General features: G+C 37.3%; 1 protein-coding gene across 1 annotated transcript in view; it reads left to right on the plus strand.

Annotated features, from left to right (window-relative positions):
* The window catches only part of LOC104537834 (attractin-like protein 1), a gene marked incomplete at its 3' end in the record, with an annotated part of 65106 nt that overhangs the window by 39253 nt on the left and 2731 nt on the right, over positions 1 to 23122 (plus strand). Inside the window, exons 2-5 of the mRNA XM_010180843.1 lie at positions 5757 to 5840; positions 7866 to 7979; positions 9122 to 9250; positions 12460 to 12668. Coding sequence (XP_010179145.1) covers positions 5757 to 5840; positions 7866 to 7979; positions 9122 to 9250; positions 12460 to 12668 — 536 coding nt within the window. The remainder of the gene's footprint in view (positions 1 to 5756; positions 5841 to 7865; positions 7980 to 9121; positions 9251 to 12459; positions 12669 to 23122) is intronic.

Below are 23122 nucleotides of genomic sequence, written 5' to 3' on the forward strand. Positions count from 1 at the left end.
AAAATGCAGGAATATCAAATGCAAATTCTTAGGACGTTTGTCAGGTGCCAATCAATGCTTTATGCTTGGAAAATAGAAGTCTGGCTTTGTGGGTTTGTCAGAACATATTGCTTTCAGATCTTCCTTTGAAAAAGGTCTTAAAAAAACCTTCTTGGTCTATCACTTAAAACTTTGGTATGAGAAATGGCCTCTTGATCTCGTCTGTATTTCTTTCTGCTATCCTAGTGCTCACTGGTTCTGGTTTGTCCTGTAAGGTGCTCCAATTGTGTTTTCCTGCTTTCTTAATGTGTTCAGTTGGTCTCCTCTGGGTTATAAGAGGAGCCTTTTTCCTTCCTGTAATTTAGGCACAAGATCTCAAGCTAGGAAGATTGCCCCACTTGTATTCATGAAGGATTTGATCTTCTAAGTTTGAAGCACAGTTATGAATTTATTTTTTTATAAAGCAAATTTTCATAAAAGGTGAAAATGAGATGGAGCAAAATTTTGCAACAATGGAGAGAACAGTCCTTGAGTGACACACAAATACTATATTGAGATGAATCCATATAGCAAAATATGCTCTGTGTCCTTTATTCAGATATATCTGAAGTAGGAATTGCAAAGTAATCCATCTTTTCATAAATTTCTGAATAGAAATGTGACACTAAGTAATATAGAGATAAACGAACCTCTCAATAACCCCTGCTTTTATTTCACAGTGACTATTTGTAATATTACAAATGTGCCTTCTGCTTAGTTTCTCCTGATACTACCTGAATTATAAATCAGACCTCTATCTGTCCATCTACCAGCAGTTTTGGGCATCTTCCTATTTTGGTGGTGACGGAAAATACCCAATGACTTCTCTGGTTTAATTAGTGCCCCTTTCTGAAAGATTTGATGATATTCTTCTTTTACAAGAAGATACAGGAGATGACATGACTGCATTTTTCATGGATCTATAAATATTACAGCCAGGAAAGGCCATTTTAATAACCTCCTCTGATATCTTATGTGTGGCAGGCCATAGATTTCATCTGACTATTCCTTCATTTCAGACCAATAATATCTGAAGTGGACTAGAACATACTTTTCTCTTTTCTTGAAAAGCATCAGTCTTGATTTAAAGTCTCTGCAGTGTTCCCACTGCAAATTCAAGCTCAATTATATTTGCCCTTATTTTATAACAATTGTAATATGCCAGGTTGATGGAGATATCCCTTTATTTCATTTTTTGGTTGCCCTGTGTTAATTTTAGTCTTTGTTTCTGACATATGTCTGTCTGCTACATGAAAGTCTATGGTACCATGTGTGTTTCATGTGAGCTGTTCCTGGCCAATTAACTTGGTGAGTCACTCATCTGCCACTGGTGCTTCTGAATCTCTTTAACTGCTGTGCTGCATCCTGACTTCTTTCTGTAATTTGGTAGATCTGTTTTGCAGTATACAGAGAAGGGAAGTGTTCTCTTGGCATCTGTGTCATTCTTTGAGTTTTGATTAGAACCCTGCCAACTGAGAAGATGTGTTTAAGAAAGCTGGTGTGCAATTAAAAATGGCAATGTACAACATCAGCTGTTTCCTGATGCTTTCTGTTTAGAAAGCTGGAGTTTACATATGACAAACCCATGGTGTTTAAGCAGGCCACACAAATTGTTCTGGTTGTTGCCTCATCCCTGAAGCTTTCTCAGCAGTGAGCAAGGAGTGAGGTGTGCAGCATTAATGATGGTGACCTCATTAATGTTTATCAAATGGTAAAGGGTGAGTGTCAGGGGGAAGGAGCCCGGCTCTTCTCAGTGACAGCCAATGACAGGATGAGGGGCAATGGGAGCAAGCTGGAGCATAGGAGGTTCAACCTGAACATGAGGAAAAACTTTTTTACTGTGAGGGTTACGGAGCACTGGCCCAGGCTGCCCAGAGAGGTTGTGGAGTCTCCTTCTCTGCAGACATTCAAAACCTGCCTGGATGCATTCCTGTGTGACCTGGTCTGGGTGATCCTGCTCTGGCAGGGGGGTTGGACTGGATGAGCTTTCGAGTTCCCTTCCAACTCCTGAGATTCTGTGATTCTGTGTGCTTTAGTCATTCTGGCTATTCCCCTTCTGTGACTAAAAAGTGCAGTTGTGTTGGCTCATCTGGATTTTGGCTATTTGACAGGATCACTGTTAATCCCAGAGGAAAACTATTCTCATGAATACCAGGCTTTATATGATAAAGAACATTGCCCTTGATTTGGTAAGAGGTTATGCAAAAACAATACTGCTTATCTGTGTGTTATTTATGGGATTTGGGATTTGATAACATTTGGAAAGAAAAATGACACGGAAAAGTTCTTGCTATGACTCAAGAAACTTAAAGTAATACTACTGTCTTGTTATGTATTTATTTTAAATAGAACAACCCCTTTATCTTACCATTTTCCACAACCATTATTACAAAGCAATGTCATACTCTTATTTATTCTTTACTTTTTTCAGGAAAGTGCAGTGGCTGTTTCAAAGGCTATCTACTCCTCTGAAAGACACTATTTATCAAAAAATTATCAGCCTAGGTGAAAAGGGAAATTGTTTGCGCTTTACTAGTGCCAAAGGGCTGATCTAATAAAAACAACTCTTGTAAGTCACCTCCACTGCATTATACAGCTACTAAGAAGGCAGTGGTCATGACTGCAAATGAACACTTGTGGTGTTTTCACACTCCTTGCAGCAAGATAAATGTTCTGTGACTTGCTATGTAAGACTTCAAACCTGTGCATAAACCATATGACAGCACTAAAATTACTTTGATTGGAATATTATGCATCACTGCCTTTTAAAAAAAATATAAATTAATGACTTCAGTCTAGCACACGTTCAAACATAGAATCTGCTCCTGTAATCAGCTTTACAAAGGTTCTGCTATGGGCCAAGCTTCGTATTAGCTTGATTTCACAATCAGTGATGTGTGACTTAAGTTATAGGTTGGTATTATGTTCAACATTGTCCAAACAATGTAATTAATATGTAAAGAAGCCAGAAATAACCCTGAAAAGCCCATTTCTCACGTATATAAATATGAAAGTATACCTTTAGGTAGAGTTGATATTTCTCAAGAAAAAGAAATACTGCAAACTTAAGCTGCTTGTGTCATTTGCTTTCTTTAAGCACAAGTGTTGTGTGGCCAGACCCTGATGGAGCACAGGGCAGGAACACGGTTAGCCTTTCCCCATGGCCAGTGCTGTGACTTCTCCAGTGCAGAAAGGGAGGAGTGGGAGTTACCACCCATGCCTCATCATTCATTGCTTTACTCCTCAGGAAGGAAACATATACATACACATACACACAACATTTGGTTAGCGCTTAACAGGAACCATCACTTTTCTGGGTGCTGTTTCAGCAGCATCCAGACCAGCTCTATGTATTGAGTTTTATTAGGCAAAATTTCTTTCGACTGACTGAAGGATATGGTGGTTGGTTGCTATTTCTCTTTTCCTCCCAATCTGTTCATGTTAGTCGCTGTTTATCTGCTTTTCTTCTTTTCGTTTGGAAACATAAAATACATTATTGATACTGATTTTATGCTTTGAAAATGTTTTGAAGTACAGTTATTTGGACAGCTCCCCATATTAGCGAGCTTTGTCCCATTTCATCAGAAGGAAAACGTGGGTAAAGATCTTAATCCAAACCACCAGCAATTGGAACAAAGTGACTCCGTGTGCCCAACAAACTGACACCGGTTCTTACAGGACAGGTGAAGGAATTTGGTTAAAAAACCCTGGGAGCTTGCATGGACTTTGTCTCAGAAATTCTTTTACTCTCATATTTCCTTTCTTCATGTTTGTAGTTTTATGCCTAGATTTAAAGTCTTCTGTTAATAAGTATGCAATCGATGTTTGATATGAGTTCAAATGTAAATGATTTGCAGTACATGTGATGCTGTATACACCCATTTAAAAAATACTCCTTTTCAACGATAGTAGGATAGCAGATACTGAATGCCTGTGTAGCTAGACTCCTGGTGAGAAAATTCAGCTGTGACTTGGTCAGTTTGTTCAGCATTGCCTCTGGACTTGGATCTAGTCTATTAATTTATTTAAAAAGATGGAAAAAAAACCTCCCACAAAAACCTAACTGCTGCTTTTGTCTTATTCAATGATGTTTATTCTTAATGATTATCTTTCAACACTGTAGTGAAAGAAATGAGCATTTCTGTGTGTCTATTTATATGTGTTATCCTTGCTGTAACGTTTTAGAGTAGGATGCCCAGTTCTCCCAGTGAAGTAAGGCCACCAGAGATGTGTGTGAGGGCCTGAACTATAGACCATAATCATAGAGAATGCAGAAAATGGGGTAAATAGTGAAGTCAGTGTGCTGAAGAGACAAAGTTCTTTCAGAAAGCTTTAATGGTAATAGATTATTGAATTTCATCTGCGCTTTTATCACTCTATATAGATTAATGTGAAGTAATATATATGAGCACAGGAAAAAGGTTCTATTTCTACATTAAATGAATTTCTATATGTAATGAATCTTGAACTATCCATTACCACTCAGAAAAAAAGTTATAGCAGCTAGTTGTGTTTAAAATGTCAGCGTAGTAGTTGTTGAAAGAGCAAATAAAATGTTAGGATGGGAATAGAGAACAAAGTGGAAATCATTATTATGCCACTGTACAGATTCATGGTTCACTTGCCTCTTGAATACAATATGCTGATCTCTGTGTTGTGTCTCAGGGTATAGCAGAATATAAGAGATATATTAAATAAAGGCTGTGGTGATGATCAAATGTAGCTATTCCATATAAGAAACAACTAAGTGAGCAAGGATTTCTCAGGTTGGGAAAGGGACGGTGGTGAGAAAGGAGGGAAATAACATGGATCATAACGTTTTGAGGATAAGGCATGTGACCAGGGTACTGTTCATCATCTCATCCAGTACCAGATCTAAGGATGTCAGATGAAACTGATAAGAGGTGAGCTCAGGACAGAAACAGCTGAGATGTGTCTTCATATACAGGTGGAAATCATTCATGCGGGATGTTCTAGATGCTGCAAGTATACATAGGCAACTCCTAGAAGAAACAGTAACCCAAAACTGAGGCAAAGACACAACCTCTGGCTCAGAATGTCCCTGAGCTGTAAGTGGTTGAAGGTGGTGTAACGCTGTGGGGAGTATCGATAGGGATTTAAATTCTTTCCTGAGTATCCACTCTCGGAGACAAGGTACTGGGCTACAGTGGCAGTTTGGTCTGACCTTTTATAGCTGTGTTTCATTTACTTTCTGTGTAGGTCAGTGATGTTCTGCTTCTCTTGCCTCATCACTAACCAGTAATAAGAGGGACACGTTAGCTTATTTACATTTCTCTTGATCTAGAACAGTTTTCCCACTGCTGCTGTGGTCTGACTTCAAAAGTAAGATGTGAGGCAATGGCCAAAGAAGCATGCAAACCAAAACAAAATACTCTTAAACAAAAAACCCTTTACATTGGCTTGGATCCATTTCACGTGAAGGGTAATTTAAATTACATGTGTAGTGTTTGCTTGCTACTGAACTAGAAAAGTCAGAAGTCTTGTGACTGCCTAGGGGCAGAAGGCAAATCAACAATATAGAATAATCGGAATTCTGTTTTTGAGCAAAAATAGTGTGGATGAGAAATAGAAAGAGAGACTTAACTCTTTCCAGGGCCTTACCCTTTTCCTAACTCCCAGTTTTCTTTCTGTCCAGAAAGACACTATTGGCATGTTGACGTGTGTTCTGTTGTGTTGTCTCTGGTTTATTACAGCACTGTTTGTTTTTTCTCTTGTAGGTTAACAGAGCCTTCTGGATACTTAACAGATGGACCAATAAATTATAAATATAAAACTAAGTGTACATGGTTAATAGAAGGATAGTAAGTATTTCTTTTCATAGCTTAAATTTTCTGTCAGTTTGCTACTGTGTATTCTAGAGATGTAAACAACTCAAATAGAAACTGCATCTGGATACAATACGGTGGTTTTGGGGTTGGTTGGTTTGTTTGTTTTGGTTTTGTTTAAATGTTTTTAAGATTATTTTTTAAAAAAAGTTGAAGTAGGATTATCAGGATTGCTCAGAGTTGGCCAAATTCCATTTGCATTCAGATTGCTGGCAAAAGTTAGTCTGACGTTGGAATTTGGCCAGTGCTGCAAGCTCTGAAAACCCTATGATAAATTTGTTGCCTGTTTGAGTACCTTTACATAAGTTCCAAGTGTTGTTACAGGATCCTGTTATTTAACTCATTATCTTACTCTGTGGTGATAAATCAGGAATGGCTTCAAGTACAGAATCCTTCCAGTCCAATGATAATTATTCAGTTGCATGTTGCTCAAATTTTAGTGCTTCTATTAAGTATTTTCTTTTGCATTCTAGGTTTCCTCATGTACTTAACTTTAAAACCGTATTCTGCTCAGTTTTATACAGCTTAGGTGTCTCACATCTGTTGCTGATTTTTCAGTTTACACAGCACAGAAATGCAGAACTGCACAAAGAAATAATGTGACATATGTGCACTACTGTGGCTCACTGTTAGAGGCACAAATGTGTTAAATTTCAGTGGGACTCTCTTCCCCCAGGCTATGGGTTAGGATTTTGCTCAAGAATTTAGCTAGGTCCAAGTTCTTTTAATGTTCTAGAAGAAAATTACCCCCTTCTGTATTTCCCTGTTGTCATAATCTTAATTACCTTGGGTGTCTGCTCCGTTGCAGTTCAGCAATGATCCATCTGATCTAATTTTGGTCTGCTTATATGCAGTTAGTAATTTAAACACAACAGCAGTGAAGTTATGGGTAGTTTGTAAAATCACTTCAGTAGCAACTTCAATGTGTAGGTGATTATGGTATAGCTGAGTATCTTTTATGACATAGCCAGACTTCTCTTTATACTCAGACTAGCTCAGGAATATTTGCACTGCACTGTGCTGAAAGTGGAAGCACGCCTCGGGACTGTACACAACCTCTGCTTTGAAGTTGGCCTTCACTCTGTGCCTCCCCTTTGCAGGAGATGGTAGACTGGGTAGCTGGAGGAGGCAATACACTGCACAGTATGTGGAAGAGTAATGCAACCCAGTAATGTAGTGCAGAATGTCAGCACACAAGGAAGTCACATATGTATAAAATACTCCTAAAAATGAACAGAGAGCACTGTCCAAATGACCTCTCAAACAAGAAAAAGCAAATGATTTCCAAAATGAAAAACTGCACTCAAGGCTGTCAGTAGGGGAAAAAAAAAAAACCAAGATGAAATAAAATCATCAGTATGTTGCATGGAATATATTTAGGAGTCTGCTAATTTTGTCATATGAGAAAATTCCCCTTTTAGAAATCTTAGTCTCACCTGCCTCTCTACTAAAGACTGGTGTGAAATCTGACCCCCAGGTGTCAGGTAGGGGTGAGGGGCATGGGGAGATGAGAAAAACCCAATCTTACACTAATATTGCTTGTTATTTTAAATTTTGTTTTTAAGACTTTATTTCCAGTCACTAGTGCAATACTGGAATGAGGATGCGTAAGTGTGTTTTGTCTTGAAAGACTCTTTAGAACTCCTAATCCACATGTTGTAAAGCAAAGGTAGTATATTAAAATGGGATATTTTAATTGCTCTAGATTCGTGGTTCTGAATACTGATAAAATCTGGTGAACTTATATGACATGTTAACTTTAGGGATTATTAGACTTGGACTGAAGATACTATTTTTAAAATACTCTAAGTTAAAATGAAATATTTGCTTGCCTTGAATTTTGTTGTTTAAGTCTTGGAAATGTTTAGTACTGAAAATGTTTTAGTAGAGTTATGATGGCACGATCAATTTTGTTTGTAAGCTCTATCTTATGACCTCAATACTCCTGTAAGTAGTGTTTTACATCAGTGTGTTGTTCTTTTGTTTTGTTTTTTTTTTCAGCCCAAATGCAATACTAAGATTAAGATTTAATCACTTTGCCACAGAATGTAGTTGGGACCATATGTATGTATATGATGGAGATTCAATATATGCACCTTTAATAGCTGTATTTAGGTGAGTGTATTTTTTAGCCTTTTAGTCCAAGTAGTCATGTATGGACATCTTTAGTTTGTGGGGAAAAAAGATTAATTAGAGGATTTAATTCATGAAATAGCTTGCTTTCTTTTGTAAATGTTGTGGGAGCATGTGTGTAAAGTTATATTAGAATAAATTATAAAACACTGCTTTTTTGGTTGGGTGATCATAACATAAATCCATTATGTCACTTTTTCTTAATGGTGACATTGCATGAAGTATTAATGCTCATAGACAGGCAAGCAAAAATGTATTTTCTGGTACACTTCCGATAGTGACTCCCGAGTTTTAATGTGCATTAAATGTGGCACTGGCCAGTAGTGACAGTGTCTGGCCCTACTTAAGGGGAATTGCAATCTGTGACCCAGGCAATGTTGCGCTATGTCCATATATGCACACATGCTCTGTGGGGCAGAAATTGTACTTCATTTTCTGAAGTACTCGTTATGCTGCTGAAGTTAAAGAAATACTAATTGCATAAATGATTGTGCTTTTTGTTAAGGGAACAAAGCTCAGGTCATCCCTCTTTCCTGCCCAGCTATAGCAAATCTACTACTCCTTCTCTCCTGATTCTCCTAAATTGTTACATGATTGCTTGGGTGGTTTTTTCCCCTCCCAAAAGTTATATTTTTAAAAGTATGTCTAGCTATTGTTCAGGACCCTTTGACTTGTAGTGTGAGTGGAAGGAAAGAGGAGGTTCCTCTTCCTGTGCTCTTTTGTTCTGATATTTATTGATGGTCAGTGCTTTCCTTGGGATTCCTATAACTATCAAGAGTTAAGCACCTGTTCGAGGGATCTTTTTTTCCCAAGTTAAAATAAGTTTTAGAGATTATACTGACGATGTGTGCACCCTCAGAATAATCTGATGTGAAATTCTGCATTGCTGTTTGAGGGAGGAGGTTTTTTGCTTTGTTTTCCTGGAAAAGCCTGCCTTACGTTGCAGAGGCACAGTCAAGTTTCGTATGCATTTTATTGGATTTTAAAAAAAAATTTGAGATTTGAGTTATCGTGTTTGTATAATTAGCAACCAGAATAGCTAACTTTAACTCTTTTTCTTGCCCCCCACCCCCATCTCCCGAAGACTGATTTAAAACATTATTCTCATTGGTTTTTTTCCCTAGTGGTCTAATAGTCCCCGAAGTGCGTGGAAACGAAACTGTTCCTGAAGTAGTTACTACATCTGGCTATGCATTGCTCCACTTTTTTAGTGATGCTGCTTATAACCTAACTGGATTTAACATTTTTTACTCGTGAGTATTTTTTAATAAGTAATTACTTTGTTAATTAGCCTATTATTCCTTTTAGGAGAACATAAAACCTGGAGGAAGTGTTTATCCTACTGATTTTATTAGTAGTGTAAGAGTTATGCTTTGTGTTACGTTTCTGAAACCAAGGAGGGGAGGTTGTAATGAGTAGTCATTAAGGTACTAGTTAAAAAAAAAGAGAAAATGAGAAAACATTGTTGGGAGTGAAGCCACACGGCCGTTCCAGGGGGTGTTTTTCCTATGCCATATGGAAGTAGAATGTATCCCTTCCAGTATTTATCCGACAAGTGTAGTTGTCATATGGAGTAGAAGGGATATTATATCTGCTGTCGTGTCAGTTCTGTTCTCTTGAACTGGGATCATCTGTTGCTTGGTTTTTTGTTTTTTGTTTTTTGTTGGTTTTTTTCCCTTGCTGAATGTACTTTTATGGCTTTTGACACCTTCACCACAGTCCTACTTTTATTTTCTACTAGCCACAAGGTTTTATTCCATTTCTTCTCTACTTTTGAGGTACCTTCCTCTCTTATTTGTCCATCTCAGTCTGCATTCTGCCTTCACCGTTCTTTTCTGGACTGCCCATCTCTCAGTTTCTCTGATGGCAAAGTCTGCAATCACTACGCTTGCCTTCCTCCAGTCTGCTTTTCTGTTTCTGCGGCTGTAAAGATACAACCTTTTCCTTCTTATATGCACAGGCTCTTGATTGCAACTTCTGTCTCATTTGGGAAGTGCTTGTGACACGTGATGTCATGTCTCTTTGTACTGGATGATTTAGCTCAAGAGAGAATTTCTGGGTCCCGTTGGAGCTGTTTCTTCATGTGATAATTCTCCCATGATTGAAGCTATTCTTGTTCCTTCACATTCTTAAATGACGGTTTTTGGGATGTGATGACCAGCACTGTACTTCAGATGTGGAAGTGCATGTAATATTTTTGTTGCATTCTTCATTAATTTAAAATTCCTGTTTGTGCTTCTGACCATAGCTTTACTCTTGGCAGAGTTCTTTGTCAAATTGTCTATGGAAAAATTGCTTCTATAATTTGCAGCAGTTTGCTTGTCTTTTATCAGAAAATAAATAGTTACTCAGAGTTTGGGAAAGGTCACTAAATTTGTTGTACTGGAAATGACAGTCTGGAAGACTGAGTACTTTTAATTCTTGTCAGTTTACATCAGTAAAATGCAGTCACCTGGCAGACCTCTGTACTGTAATTAGAAACATTTTTCAGTTATCCCTGAAGCTTTTATTGCACTTTTTTCCTGTGTCTTGGGAGAGAATGGCAATATGACATGGCATTCTTAAGAAATGAGTGTATGTGCTCTGCATTCTTTTATGACTTGGTAATGTGGTGCATGCTACATATCGTTACTTAATTTTTTGGAAGACTTAAAATAAATGAAAAAACTGCCAGTTTCTAATTCCATTACATATAAGACTCATGAAATTTTATATACTCTGTTCTTCTGTTTCTTCTATTGCAATGGATGCTTTTAAAATTTATTTTTTCATGAGCCAATTGTAACTTTTTTATAAGTACTGTCACTGATCTGTTGCATTCTGCTTCTGCTACCCTCTTTCTCCCTTGGTCTGGTAACCCAAAGCAGTTTTTGACTTCATCTTTGGCTTTATCTTGGTGGACCACTCCTGTTCCTTTCGTCTGGGGAAGACGGAAGCACAGCATCTGTGACTAAAATGCTGTGCTAGTTGCAAACACCAATAGTTACTCCAGAACTGAGTAAATTTTCTGTTCTTTAGAGCCAGTCAACCTGCTTCCAGCCCTGCCAGTCCAGTTTTTCTCATTCTGTTTGAATCCTTAATGAACCCATTGAAGTGGGAATATGTCTACTTTTAAACTGGCATCTCTATTGCTGGAAAGACTTAGCTATTCACTTTCCTGCAGAACACTTTCCCTATGAAGTCAGGGGGAGAGGCTCCCACCAGCTGGGGTATAAAGCAGTTAATATCATCAGTGATTTTAATGCCATGTGTGTTACTGGGCAAAGCCTGCAGGACATTTGCAGTTCAGACACAGAGTTTTCTTTTTTGGTAGTGTAAGAGCATCAGTCCTCTGATATCTGGGTCTAAAAAGATGAAATCATGTTTCCTCCTACCACAGTTACATTTGGCCAAAGGCTGGCCTTGATCAATTCCTCCCTAACCTATTCAGTTCTTTCTTCCTTTGGCAAAAGCAGGGAAGGCAATGAACAGTATCCAGCTCTCACATCTACAGTGAGCAGTCTATGTTATCATCAGGAGTTTGTAGTGACAGTTTATTCTGAGTTTCAACCCAACCCTTTGCTGTGAGTCATTAGAAAAGGTTTCAAATCTTTTTTGGACTTTGTCAGGCTCATACAGCCCTAAATCCATGTTCTGTTTGTGGAGTCACTTAGATCCACGTACTTCAATGTCCTCCATCCCTCCTCATCCCCAAGGAATTTTCTGCACTTCTAGAACCAGCTTACAGAATTTTGCTGAGTCCAGTTGCCTGTGATCTCAGTGTTCTGTAGGGTGTAGCACAAAAATGCTAAATTTCATGGCAGTCACAAAGTTTTTCCAGGCCAATCTTTCCTCTTTTTGTGTTTCTGACTGCAGAGTTAAGGAGGCAAGATTAAGGTGGCCCTATTATTAAAGATTCAAAGCATGAAGTGCTGCTTTTTGGCAGTTTCAGGGTATTAGCTATCTCATATTTTGCCTCGCTTATTTTTCCAATTTTATTCTCTTTGGATGTTAGACATTGTTTTATAGTATGGACCAAAGCCTCTCAGGAAAACCCTTTTACTTTATGCCTGTGGTGGAGACTTTAAGGGTTACTGCTCATAGTCACTTCCAGTGGATGTTCTGAGAGATAACAAGCATTTGAAGGGACAGACTGAAGAGTGCTTGCACTGGAACATGGAAAAAATGAGATGGTAGTATGTCGAGGCAGGGCCTGTCCTTCTGCTTAATGTCTGTACTTCTTAAAGTACAAGATGTCTGTGATCCTGATGCATCACAAACTTTGTGTAAGCCTGGATGATCACCTTTTCAGCTCACTTGCCTGTAGAATCACAAATAAACTTTCTGTTTTTTCAGTACATAGAAATTTTTCAAGAAAAGAGGTACTTTATCTAACAAATACTGTTGGGGTACTGTCAGATAAAACCACTGTTATCAACTCTTGGCTTGTCATTTCCCTTACTTTACTTTTTTTTTTCCCCAGAATTAATTCTTGTCCTAATAACTGCTCAGAGCACGGGAAGTGTACGACCAGCGTGTCCGTCCCCAACCAGGTGTACTGCGAGTGTGACAAGTACTGGAAAGGAGAAGCCTGTGATATTCCATATTGTAAGGCCAACTGTGGCAGTCCAGACCATGGGTACTGCGATTTGACGGGCGAGAAGCTGTGTGTTTGCAATGATAGTTGGCAAGGTAAGGTTTTGTTATTTGCAATCAAGTTAATCTTTAATAAAATGAACTGCTTTTAATGCATCCTGTTGTGTATGTATATTAGCATCTTTAAAGAAGAAACATAAATGGGAAACTGATTTCTGGAGTAAATTTTCATGTGTACCTAGATGTGTGTACTTTCAAAAGTAAAAGACTCACAGCTTTGATACTTCCTGTCTGAAGGTACTGTGGAAATACCTGACCTAAACTTTCTTGTGGCGGGCATTCTTCTTTACAGGATATAAATTTGAAAAAATAGTTTCAGTAATTACTCAAGTGTTGTGAGCACTGCTGAAGACTAAGTTCCTCCATAGTCTAATTTTGTATTCTACTAATTTCTTTGATGTCTAGATAGATTTGATTTTCTTCCACCCTTTCTTAATGTCACATCATCACATCATATTTTTAGGGCTTCCTGAAGTAGGTATTCACTGTTTTTTTTTTTGTGTATTATTTGCATAGCCTCTCAATGAAAAAGGAAGGGAAGCTGTTTTGTTGCAATGGTACAGGAATGTCTCTGTGGATACTTACTGTGGAGTAATAAATGTACTATAAGCATGTGCTGTGGTTTTACTCCCAGTACCATAAATCATTGTTTCTTATTAAAGTTCAATTATTTAAGATCCTAAATGTTTAATTCACTTGCTATAATTATGCTAGATGTTTGTGAATGCTATCTTTTTATCCTTTACTACTCCTTTTAGAAGTCTCAATTAGATTAGCTTGCTATGCATTGAAATTGCCATTCTTCCCTTAGAAGAAATATTAAAATACCTCCAGATCACTTAGCTGATACGCCCTCTTCCCATTACTTCCTGCATCTACTTTTCTTCTATTGCTGTTTCTTTTTACATGTCAAAGGAAATGACTTTTTTATTCCTATTAGCTGTCACACCTATTAGACCAAAGACACCATGAGATTTAATACATTTCTCCTCTTAATAATTAATGAATTTATTCATTAAAAGGCAGTCAGTGCACCCAGAGAAAGGAAATGGGTTAGTAATACGGTCATTGAGTGGAAACAGTGCAGACTTGTTACTGAGTCCTCCAGAATGTTTCATGATTGTAGTGCATAAAAAAAGATCCTGAAAGCCTAATCTCTGTAAGGGAGTTGTGACTAGAACTTGCAACTCTTTTATTTGTGCATTGATTCCTTGCAATTTCAGATCACTGAATACAAAATGGGGAAAAATCCTAAATCTTTGGAAGCACTTGTTAGGCTACATCTTCATTAAATTTTTGAGCACAAAATAAAATTAAAATCCTAACTTTCACTCTTAGTACCTTATTTCTGTCTGGCATTTCTGTGCATACTTGTTTCCTATTCTTTACTACAGTGAGTAGGATTTGTAGAGATAATTTGCTTAGTTGTTCCCTGGATTTTTGCTTTACCTACATAATTTTCAATTAATTGATTTTTTTTTTTAATTATTCTGTGCCAGATGAGCTGACTTGGATAGATAATTGTTGTTCCCTGTTAAATAAAAAACAGTGCCAAACTTCCCTTAAGCTCTCCGGGAGATGGTGTGCTTCTATGTTCTAGTTAGTTATTTATCTCTATTTACTCTCTTCATAGTTTTCACATGACAGTATCTTCTCTGTAGGTCATTTGCAATGCTGGAACTATAAAGTTTTTCTACTTATCTTAATACTCTTGCTATCAATTTTTTCTTGTTTGGTAATTCAAACCAAGTACGTCAAGCCAGGACTTGATTTCTATGTATTTGAAGAGAATTTTTTGGTTTGGGTGTTTTGGGTTTTTTTCTGCTTTTTAAAGTATGTTTACTCCTTATAATAAAAAAACCCCACCTCATTGGACTGCATTGACTGAGATATACTACAAATAAAATCCGTGGTTCAGGTATTTCATATGTTACAACGCATGGGGTTTCTTTCTTTAACAATGGTGACATCTTGTGGATGCTGTGGACGGAGCACATCTGAAGGAAATTTCACATCTAAAACATTTTTCTGATGAAAGAGAACACCGTATCCTTTGGGATAATAGAATTGTTTTCAGGAAAAAGTAACGTACTCTCGTTATTAGATAACATCTCTTTTGTAGAAGAAGGGTGTGGATATTTGCACTTAGCTGCTAGTTGTACAAATATAGAATAATGTCATGGCATTAAAAGCAAATAATTTAATAACAATTTTTTTCTTTTTAACAAAAATACATTTAATTAAAATGTACTTGTTAAATGTACTTCTTGTTAAAAAGAAAATTATTATTTTTAATAATAACATTTAAGAGTGTTAAATGTTTCTGAGATGGTTGGTCTCAAGTACATACAGGAAGAAAATTTAATATTTACTTGAAAATTCAGACAACGTAAAGGAGATGGAAGCTTTTCCTGAGCAGTGATTCCTTTTGAGTACTGCATCATATTGTGCTGTCCCATTACTGGCTAATTTGTCTTGATATTCAAAAGCAGAATGTGTAGATGTCTGCTGATACAGGCTGTAGATGTGACTTGGGGAGGAAAAAAGATGTCTTAAAACTACTGAGTTGCTCTCCTTTTTTCTTTGCTAGGCACAGATGAAAAAGAAACGGGGACTTGGCTGAGGTGGAAGTGGTGGCTCTTGCACTATTTGACCTATTTAAGAATTTAAAAAGATAGTTTAGAGAAATAAGTTACCTTTTGCTAAATGTCTTTACAGCTGGCAAATTCTCTTTGATACCAGAAACTTTGTCTTTCATTTTCTTAGGCTGTAAATGAGCAGGGGAGATTTCAAAACACTTAACTTCTGTAATGGGTTTAAACATCCAGGATGATTGGAAGGATTGCAAACAGTTCCACACTTTTACAAGGGCTAAGTGGGTTATCTTTGGAAATACTAAAAATATTCCTAACGTCTATGAATGTGTTATATTCTTTTAAAAAGTAGTATTACAGGTCTTGTTGATAGATCTGTTCTTTGATTTCTTCAAGGAGATTGTTTTAATACCATGTTAAGGAAACAACTAGCCTGCTGCATATTAACTAGGTTAAAAACTGTTTCACAGTTATATAGCTACCTGTAAAACATGCGGTAGCCAAGTGATTGATTGGAGAATTTTCCAGTGACCAGTTTTTGTCTGATGTTAAATCACATTTTTATAAAAGATCTTAATTATTACATATAACTTTTCCTGATGAGATTTTTCAGGTAAGATAATAAGATTCACTATGTGGTAAATAAAGGGAGATAGTTCCATTTAAAAAGTAATAAATCATCCATTTCAAAGTCATAATTTAGAAAATTGTCTTAATATCACTTAACGTACAATGATCTGAGAATAAATCTGCAGGCTGTATTGGTAGATGAAAGGCTGCCTTAGAAAGAGATTGTTATAAGACTTGCAAATCACTGCGGGTAATAATTTTCATGTGAGGAATTTTGAGCAGGGAGCAAATGACCCTTTCTCTGAGTCAGGCTTTTAGGAGAAAGCATTGGATTATAGTGCCCAGTTTAGGGGTCAGCACTTTAGGGAGGAGTGTAAATACCAGTGAGAACTCGGATCATGCCGCAAAACTGTGCTTACCAGGGAACAGGCCTGCGATGGAAAGATTCAGGAGTTAGTGATGACTCTATCACTGAATGAGAATCCTGGCTGAGAGAGCTCCTGCAGAGGCACGGTATGTCCCTGATCCAAGGCGATGTGGGGATCTTGGTGCCCATGCCTTTCACACTGAGTAAAGAAAGTTAAAGAAGAGTTAAAGACTATTGAATTTAAGATAAACTTTATTGGTACTTCGGTGGTTGGACTCCATGATCTTAAAGGTCTTTTCCAACTGAAACCATTCTGTGATTCTAGACAAGAGGAACATCAGTACTACAGGTGAAAAGGAGGTCTGATTGGGAGGAACTACAGGGTATGTTTACGTTACTCTTCAAAAGACTCAGTAGGGTACCTTCAAAGCAAGCCTGATCCTCCATGTATACTGTGTTTTGGCTTGCATTGTGAGGAGATTTGAAAGCACAGGAACTGCATTCCTTTTAGATCAAACTGCACCAGAAGATGAGCTCCAGGGTTGCACACAATGTGCACCAGCCACAAACAGGCATTCGGTCCCAGGGATGAGATCTAATCCAAAGTTAAAGCACAAATAAAAAATCTGGAATGTGTACAGTCAGCCGTTTCTCCCTACAGATCTGCCCCTAGCAGATAGAGATGTAGCGGAAGACCAGATTCTGAAATTAGACTAATTAACTTTGAAATAAGTCTATTAGCAATTCAGGCAGCTTGAATTTTATAACATCTCTCTAGGGAAAAATGAGCCTTTATGTAAGGAGAAAAGTAAACAATGAAAGTATAAAAGGAGTGCTATGACTATTGCACTGTAAAATTCAGTATTTTGCCTTGCTCATTACTGTGGTGGCTGTTCTAACAGCATCTCGAGTATGGCCAGACTACTATGTCGATGTGTGCCTATCCTCGACTTGGGTTATCCTGAAAGGACTAGATAGAGTTGAGTTCATTCCCACTGCTTCAGTGGAAGCCTTTGAGGTGGTACTCTCATTTGGCCTCCCTTATTCCACAATGGTGAGAGTTAGCAAAGCTGTGCTTGTGTGGTGGTGGTTTATTGAAACCAAAGGAGAAGGTTTGAGCTGTGAGCTCAGGCAGTAGCAGTGGAAGTGCAGAGCTGGAAAGAGGTTGTGCCAAATGCTAAGAGGTCTGAAATCGGAGATTTTGGCCTGTGGTGACTGAATGGTCTTGAAAAAATCCAATTTCTGCACTCTGTAAATTTTATTATGTGTATCATAGAAGTAAGAGTTGTCTAAGACAATTTTGTACATGCAGAATTCATATGAAGGAATTGGCTTAACACAAATGGTTATTTTATATATATTGGAAACGTGTTCATCAGTTTTGTGTGAAAACAATGAAAAAACCCCAAAGAACTAAACCAAACATTTACCTGTACACAGGTAAATGAAGTGCCAACTTCAGTTTTAAATACCTTTAAAGTGTCTGCTGACAATTAGCAAAGGCAGGGTTAGTAGAATTTATTGGATTCATTCTAATAAGTGATTGGCTGCGTTAAAGTGGTCTATAATGCTCTGTATGTGCAACTAGGCTAAGATTTAGGAAGAGAGTCTTCTGCTATTTGTGAGTTTTAATGAAAAATGTAAACAATTTAAAGTAAATCTCTAACCCTCTAAATATTTAAAATGCATGCACGTAAGTGTAGCAACATAGAACATGCAAACACTTGATTAAACTAATGAACAAATGCAATACTGTATCCTGAACACAAGAAGGGGATAGACCATGACTTGAGTAAAGAAATAAACGTATGGTGTGATTGAATAGTAAATCAATTGAAATTTGAATTTATCTATGTAGTTCATACTAAAATATTTTGTAAGAAAAGTATCAAGAAACTGTAATGTATTTTATCTGAACCTCAGCATTTGATGATAGGAAATCATTGCAACTGAAGAAGTCAGGAAATACACAGGGGAAAACAGCTTTCACTGTTAACTGTGAAATGTGGGTGGGCATGCTGAATGAGTAACTGAGGATTGAAAGATGTCAGTACTACCTAAAGACTGACCTTGTTAGGTAATTTTTATAATCTACTCGTAAGACTACTAATGAAATCTGGTAATACAAAGGTGAGGGTTACTTTAAATATGAAGGAGCATCAGAATAGCCTGCAAAAAAAGGTTAATGTGTGGGATTTAATTACTTCAGTATGAACTGTAAATTCATACATTTAAGGACTAAGAGTATTCAGCGTTTGTTTTATAATCTTGGATTGAAAGGTGAAAGGTGACAAAGGAGAAGACTTGCTATGAACTAAGTCATATTCTTAATTTTTTATATTCTACAAACTATGGGCTGTCAAGTGCACTAGTAGAATGATCATTCACAGAATCTACAGGTAAATAAATGAAAACATTAGTACTGTATTTAATTATTGTTACTAAGCTCTTATGAATACGAATTGAAACAGGCTTAGAGGGAGAACCGTTAGGATGGTCAGAGCTATCAAGGGTACTAACAGAGCATGGTTTGTTTAAACTGGTGAAATGAAGCCTGGGAGGGAATAGTGTTGCTGTCTACAAACATTTGATAGCTGTATAAACTTATAAGACAGACCAGCTCTTGAAGTCTGGTGATATCAACACTGATAGTTTGAAAATTGGAAGGAGGCTTTTAACAACTAGAGCTGTGAAGTTTTCTAAAAGTTGTTAGCATAGATATTAGATCTTTATATTCTGTGGGCATTAGCAAGAAATTTCTCAGAATTTCTAATTCAATGGGTACTATCAGCTTCTGCTAATCTGAAGAGTTCCTGTTTTAGAGTGTAAGAAGCAAAACATATTTTTTTTTTGTTTAAGATGACAAATCTCAAGCAGTGTCTACTGAAGAGTATAGCTGTGCTCAGTCACAAAAGACTCGGAAGGCTTTCTATGTAATGTGCTTTCAATAAAGACTGCTGTGGCATCAGGCCTCATTCTTCTGTACCAGCCCAGCTGCTCTTGAGTTTGAGACCTGAATCAAACAGTTAAAGGTGCTGTTGAGTAGCAGAGCAATGACAGGCAGTGCTGCTTTTTTTGGCTCACCAGCTCACCCTGCAGATTCCCCAAGGCCAGATCGCCCTTGGATGATCCCCTCTCCCTGACTGAGGAAAGAAATGAGACTGAATAATAGCAGCCAGATGGCATTTCCAGAACTGCATCAGCTTGTGTGCATTAGGATTTCTGGCTCTTTCATTCATGGAGGAGGCTGAGTCCTGGCACAGCTTGCTCCCATGCTGCTTTACCTGGAGACCTACCCAGGATCTCTCTGCCTACCATTGAGGCTCATTTAAAGCAAGACGATTTGCAGGTGTGGGAAATAACTGCATCCCATATGGATGATGTGGAGCTGTGCAGTGGCAGTGTAGGGCTATGTGAATATACCTACTATTGGAATACCAGTGAGCCATTCTTGAACAACATTCATATTTTCCTTTACATAGCAACTGTGTATTTTTATGTAGTTACTATCTCATCACGTTCCTGTAAGAAAGATGATTTACTGCTTTGTAGAAACTCAAATATAATTTTTATTGAAAGTATATTTAGATATTCTCTTCTCAAAAATATCCTTCGTAATCTCAAATTCTTAAAACAATAATTTTCAACTCAAATGATCAGATATAAAACAAAATATGGGATAAATAACAAGTACTTTATTTAAAAGCTCTTATTAGGCTGTATGAAAAACAGGACTGTGACAGTTATATTCAACACATCCTTACTTTGTATTTATTTCCCCCTGTGATCCCAAAGGAAAAGATAAGGGTTGAAGACAGTAGATGATGTTTTCTTTTTAGGTGGAAATTGGTCTTATGACTTGAACTACTGGAGCAGATTGTTTGGCAGTTCCTGGAACTCCTCAATAAACAGAAATTAGATTCCTGCTCTTGTGTTGTGTGGGTAAATTGCTTTTTTTAAACCTATAGAATTTTTTTCTACCTTTGAGGGTAACGTAATTGACTTCCAATTCAGGTTTATGAAGTTGTTTGTTATTTTTAAAGCTTTTTGTTCCCCTCCGGTGGATTGAGTGACACATTAGAAAAGTAGGAAAGAAATCAAATTTTAAATAGATGGAGAAAAATCATATTTGCATAGAAAATAATAAAACGTATTTTTCACGATCTTTGTTCTGCAGCTGTAGCGCTCTCTGTTGTAGTTAGTGAGTATGATATTTCTGAAGAGAAAATGTATTTATGCAGAAATAATGGTGATGTTTCGTGGTACATGTATTTAAGCAGGAAAATTGTTAAATGATATTTATAAGTCCTACATTTACCTTGCCCTTTGTGAGGCAATAGCCACATATAAGCATTAGCTCTTTAAATGTTGTTTCAGCAGAACTCAGTATTAGTCTACTGCTTTGAGTTTTTTCAACTATATATCTTTCTTTTTATTTTTTTGTACTGATTGATATGTACTGTGATAACTCAGGAATGTTTTGCACTTGCACTGCAGGAACAGTCCTGGCCATGTGGTCTTGTTTGTGCTGGCACAGCCATGTGTGTGTGGGCAAGGTGAAATGCGTAAGGGAATGCATTCAGATTAAAAGCCAGTCTGGCTAAAAATAAAAGCAGTTTCTAACCTGAATTTATTCCCTTGTCTGGTTTGTGGTGCAGCCATGTGAAAACTGGTGCCAGTAGCAATGAGAGCTGAAGAATAACCAGTGAGGAGAGGTCAGGGGTGCCTCTTCTGGTGGCAATGTCAACTGATGTCACTTGAATCCTTGTGTGCGTCACGCACAGGGTATTGATGTGTTATTTGAAGAAAACCTGCTGCTTTTGAGCTCCTGAGGTCAAGTCTGTTTTGTTAAAATGTGTCATTCCTCCAAGCCAGAGCAAGACCTGGGTATGTGGTGTTTCTCCTCTCCATCTCACCTTTCCTCGTTGTTCAGTGTAGAGCAGCAATGAAGCACTGAGGTTGTAAGAAAGTTACCTGCGACATTCTTTCTAATCACTGCTCTGGCTGACATTATTGTTAAGAGTTTTGCATTGTTAACTTCATATAAAGTGTTTTTGCTTGTCCTCATTTTAATGTAGTCAATAGAATTTAATTTTATTTTTTTTTGGTGGATTTGCTGTATGAATTCTTGCAGTTTCGTGTCTCCAGAAATTAAAATGTCGAATCAATTGGCATGAGTAGTTTGTGTGTTTTATTCAATATTTGCCACTAGGGGACACTGTTGACCACTACATTTTCTGTGCAAGAATGACAGCTGTAATGAAAGACCCAAATGTGTTTTCATATTCTGACTGGAGGCAGCGTTTTCATAAGTCTAAGCTCTTCCCTGATCAAAGAGTACTTAATAAATTGTTTATTTTTAAGCACTTTCAGATTCAAATTAAGTGTTTCCCCCAGTGATTTATCAAATTAGAATCTTGCTGAGGTTACAATTCTATTACAGTATCTATTATTAATGCTTAAGAAATAATATACTGAATTGTTCATGCTCTCCTTAGACCTCATTCAAATACCATTAATCTTTTCTGGGTAGAATGCATAATGAACAGTGGGAATTGATTGTCTCCATCATCTAATGAATGGAAGATAATTTGGATACAAGTAGACATCATCATTCTTCTATAGAGTACCTGGGAAAAGTTGACAACTGGTTAGTACAGATTATTTGCCTGGTCGTTGTGTGTAAGAAGTAATGGTAACAAGTTGTTCCAAAAATGATGATACTCATTGGAAAATTATAGTCTTTACCCCCTGAAGAATAGTATGTTATAAAATTATGAACTTGATGTAAGTTGCTTAGTTAGTTTATTTAGTAAACTTGAGCAGCTTTCTACTCTAAATGCTTGCCTGATCTTTCCTTGTCTCAGTGTAAACCTTTATGTTCAGAGCATCCTTTTTCAGAATTCCTTGCCAAGGAGATCTGATAGTTTTTACATGAAGAACTATCTACTCTTCTTTGAATGTAGCTTCTTCAAGCTGCGTTTAATAAATGTCAGTTCTTATATTCAAAGAGACTGCAGACTCTTCAAAGCCACCCTCTCTATGTCACTTATTTTATAGACATTTATCATTCACTTCCAAATTGTCTTTTCTTCCAAGTCCTAGCCAACTCAATAGTTCCAATTACAGAAGCCATTTGGTCCCTTTGAACATCCTTATTACTCTTCTGTAAGCAGTGCCCAGTTCTGCTTTTTGAGTAGGACACACAGTTTTCTAAGTGTAGCCAAAGCACTGATTTATACAGTGGGATAATGGTGTTCTCTGTTTTTATTATATGATTTGCTTTTTTGACCGTTGCTGAGTGTTGAGGTAATATTTGCATGGGCTGCCTTAATATGGGACTTTACTACTGACTAGTGATGGTTAGTTGAGAATTTTCTTTTTAGTCAAGCTAGAACATGGCTTACATAGTTTTAAAATTCATCTGTGTTGAATTTGATGTCATTTTATTGCTCAGTCACACGGTCAGACAAGAACTTGTTCTATGGTTCTTCAAACCTGATCTTACTACTTCTGCCCTCCAGAAATTGCCTTTATCAGCAAACTTTCTTCACTGCTAATCCTCCTTCAGGATCATTGTGTTCATTGGGTACCAGCAGAAATCCTTGTGATACTCCATGGATTACATCCTTCCCTTTAAGTGGCCATTTACTCCTGTCTACTATTTCTTACTGTTTCTTACTATCTCTCAGTCAATTATTTAGCCATGCAAAGGCCACCTTTCTCCTGCTACAACACTCTACTTAAAGTTTCCTTAAAAGTCATTGGTGAGGAGTTTCATTACAAGCCTTGTGAAAATCCATGTCAGTGTAGCAGTTGGATCACCTCCTCTTGATATCTTCAAGGACCTTTCATAGGTTTGTAAGACAGGCTTTGTCTTATGAAAGCTGTACTGGTTTTTATGAGTAGATGGGAATTTTTCTATCTGTTGACTACTTCTGTCCATTCTTACAGTTCCT

The sequence above is a fragment of the Mesitornis unicolor genome, unplaced genomic scaffold, assembly GCF_000695765.1.
Source record: "Mesitornis unicolor isolate BGI_N332 unplaced genomic scaffold, ASM69576v1 scaffold5393, whole genome shotgun sequence".
NCBI lineage: Eukaryota > Metazoa > Chordata > Aves > Mesitornithiformes > Mesitornithidae > Mesitornis > Mesitornis unicolor.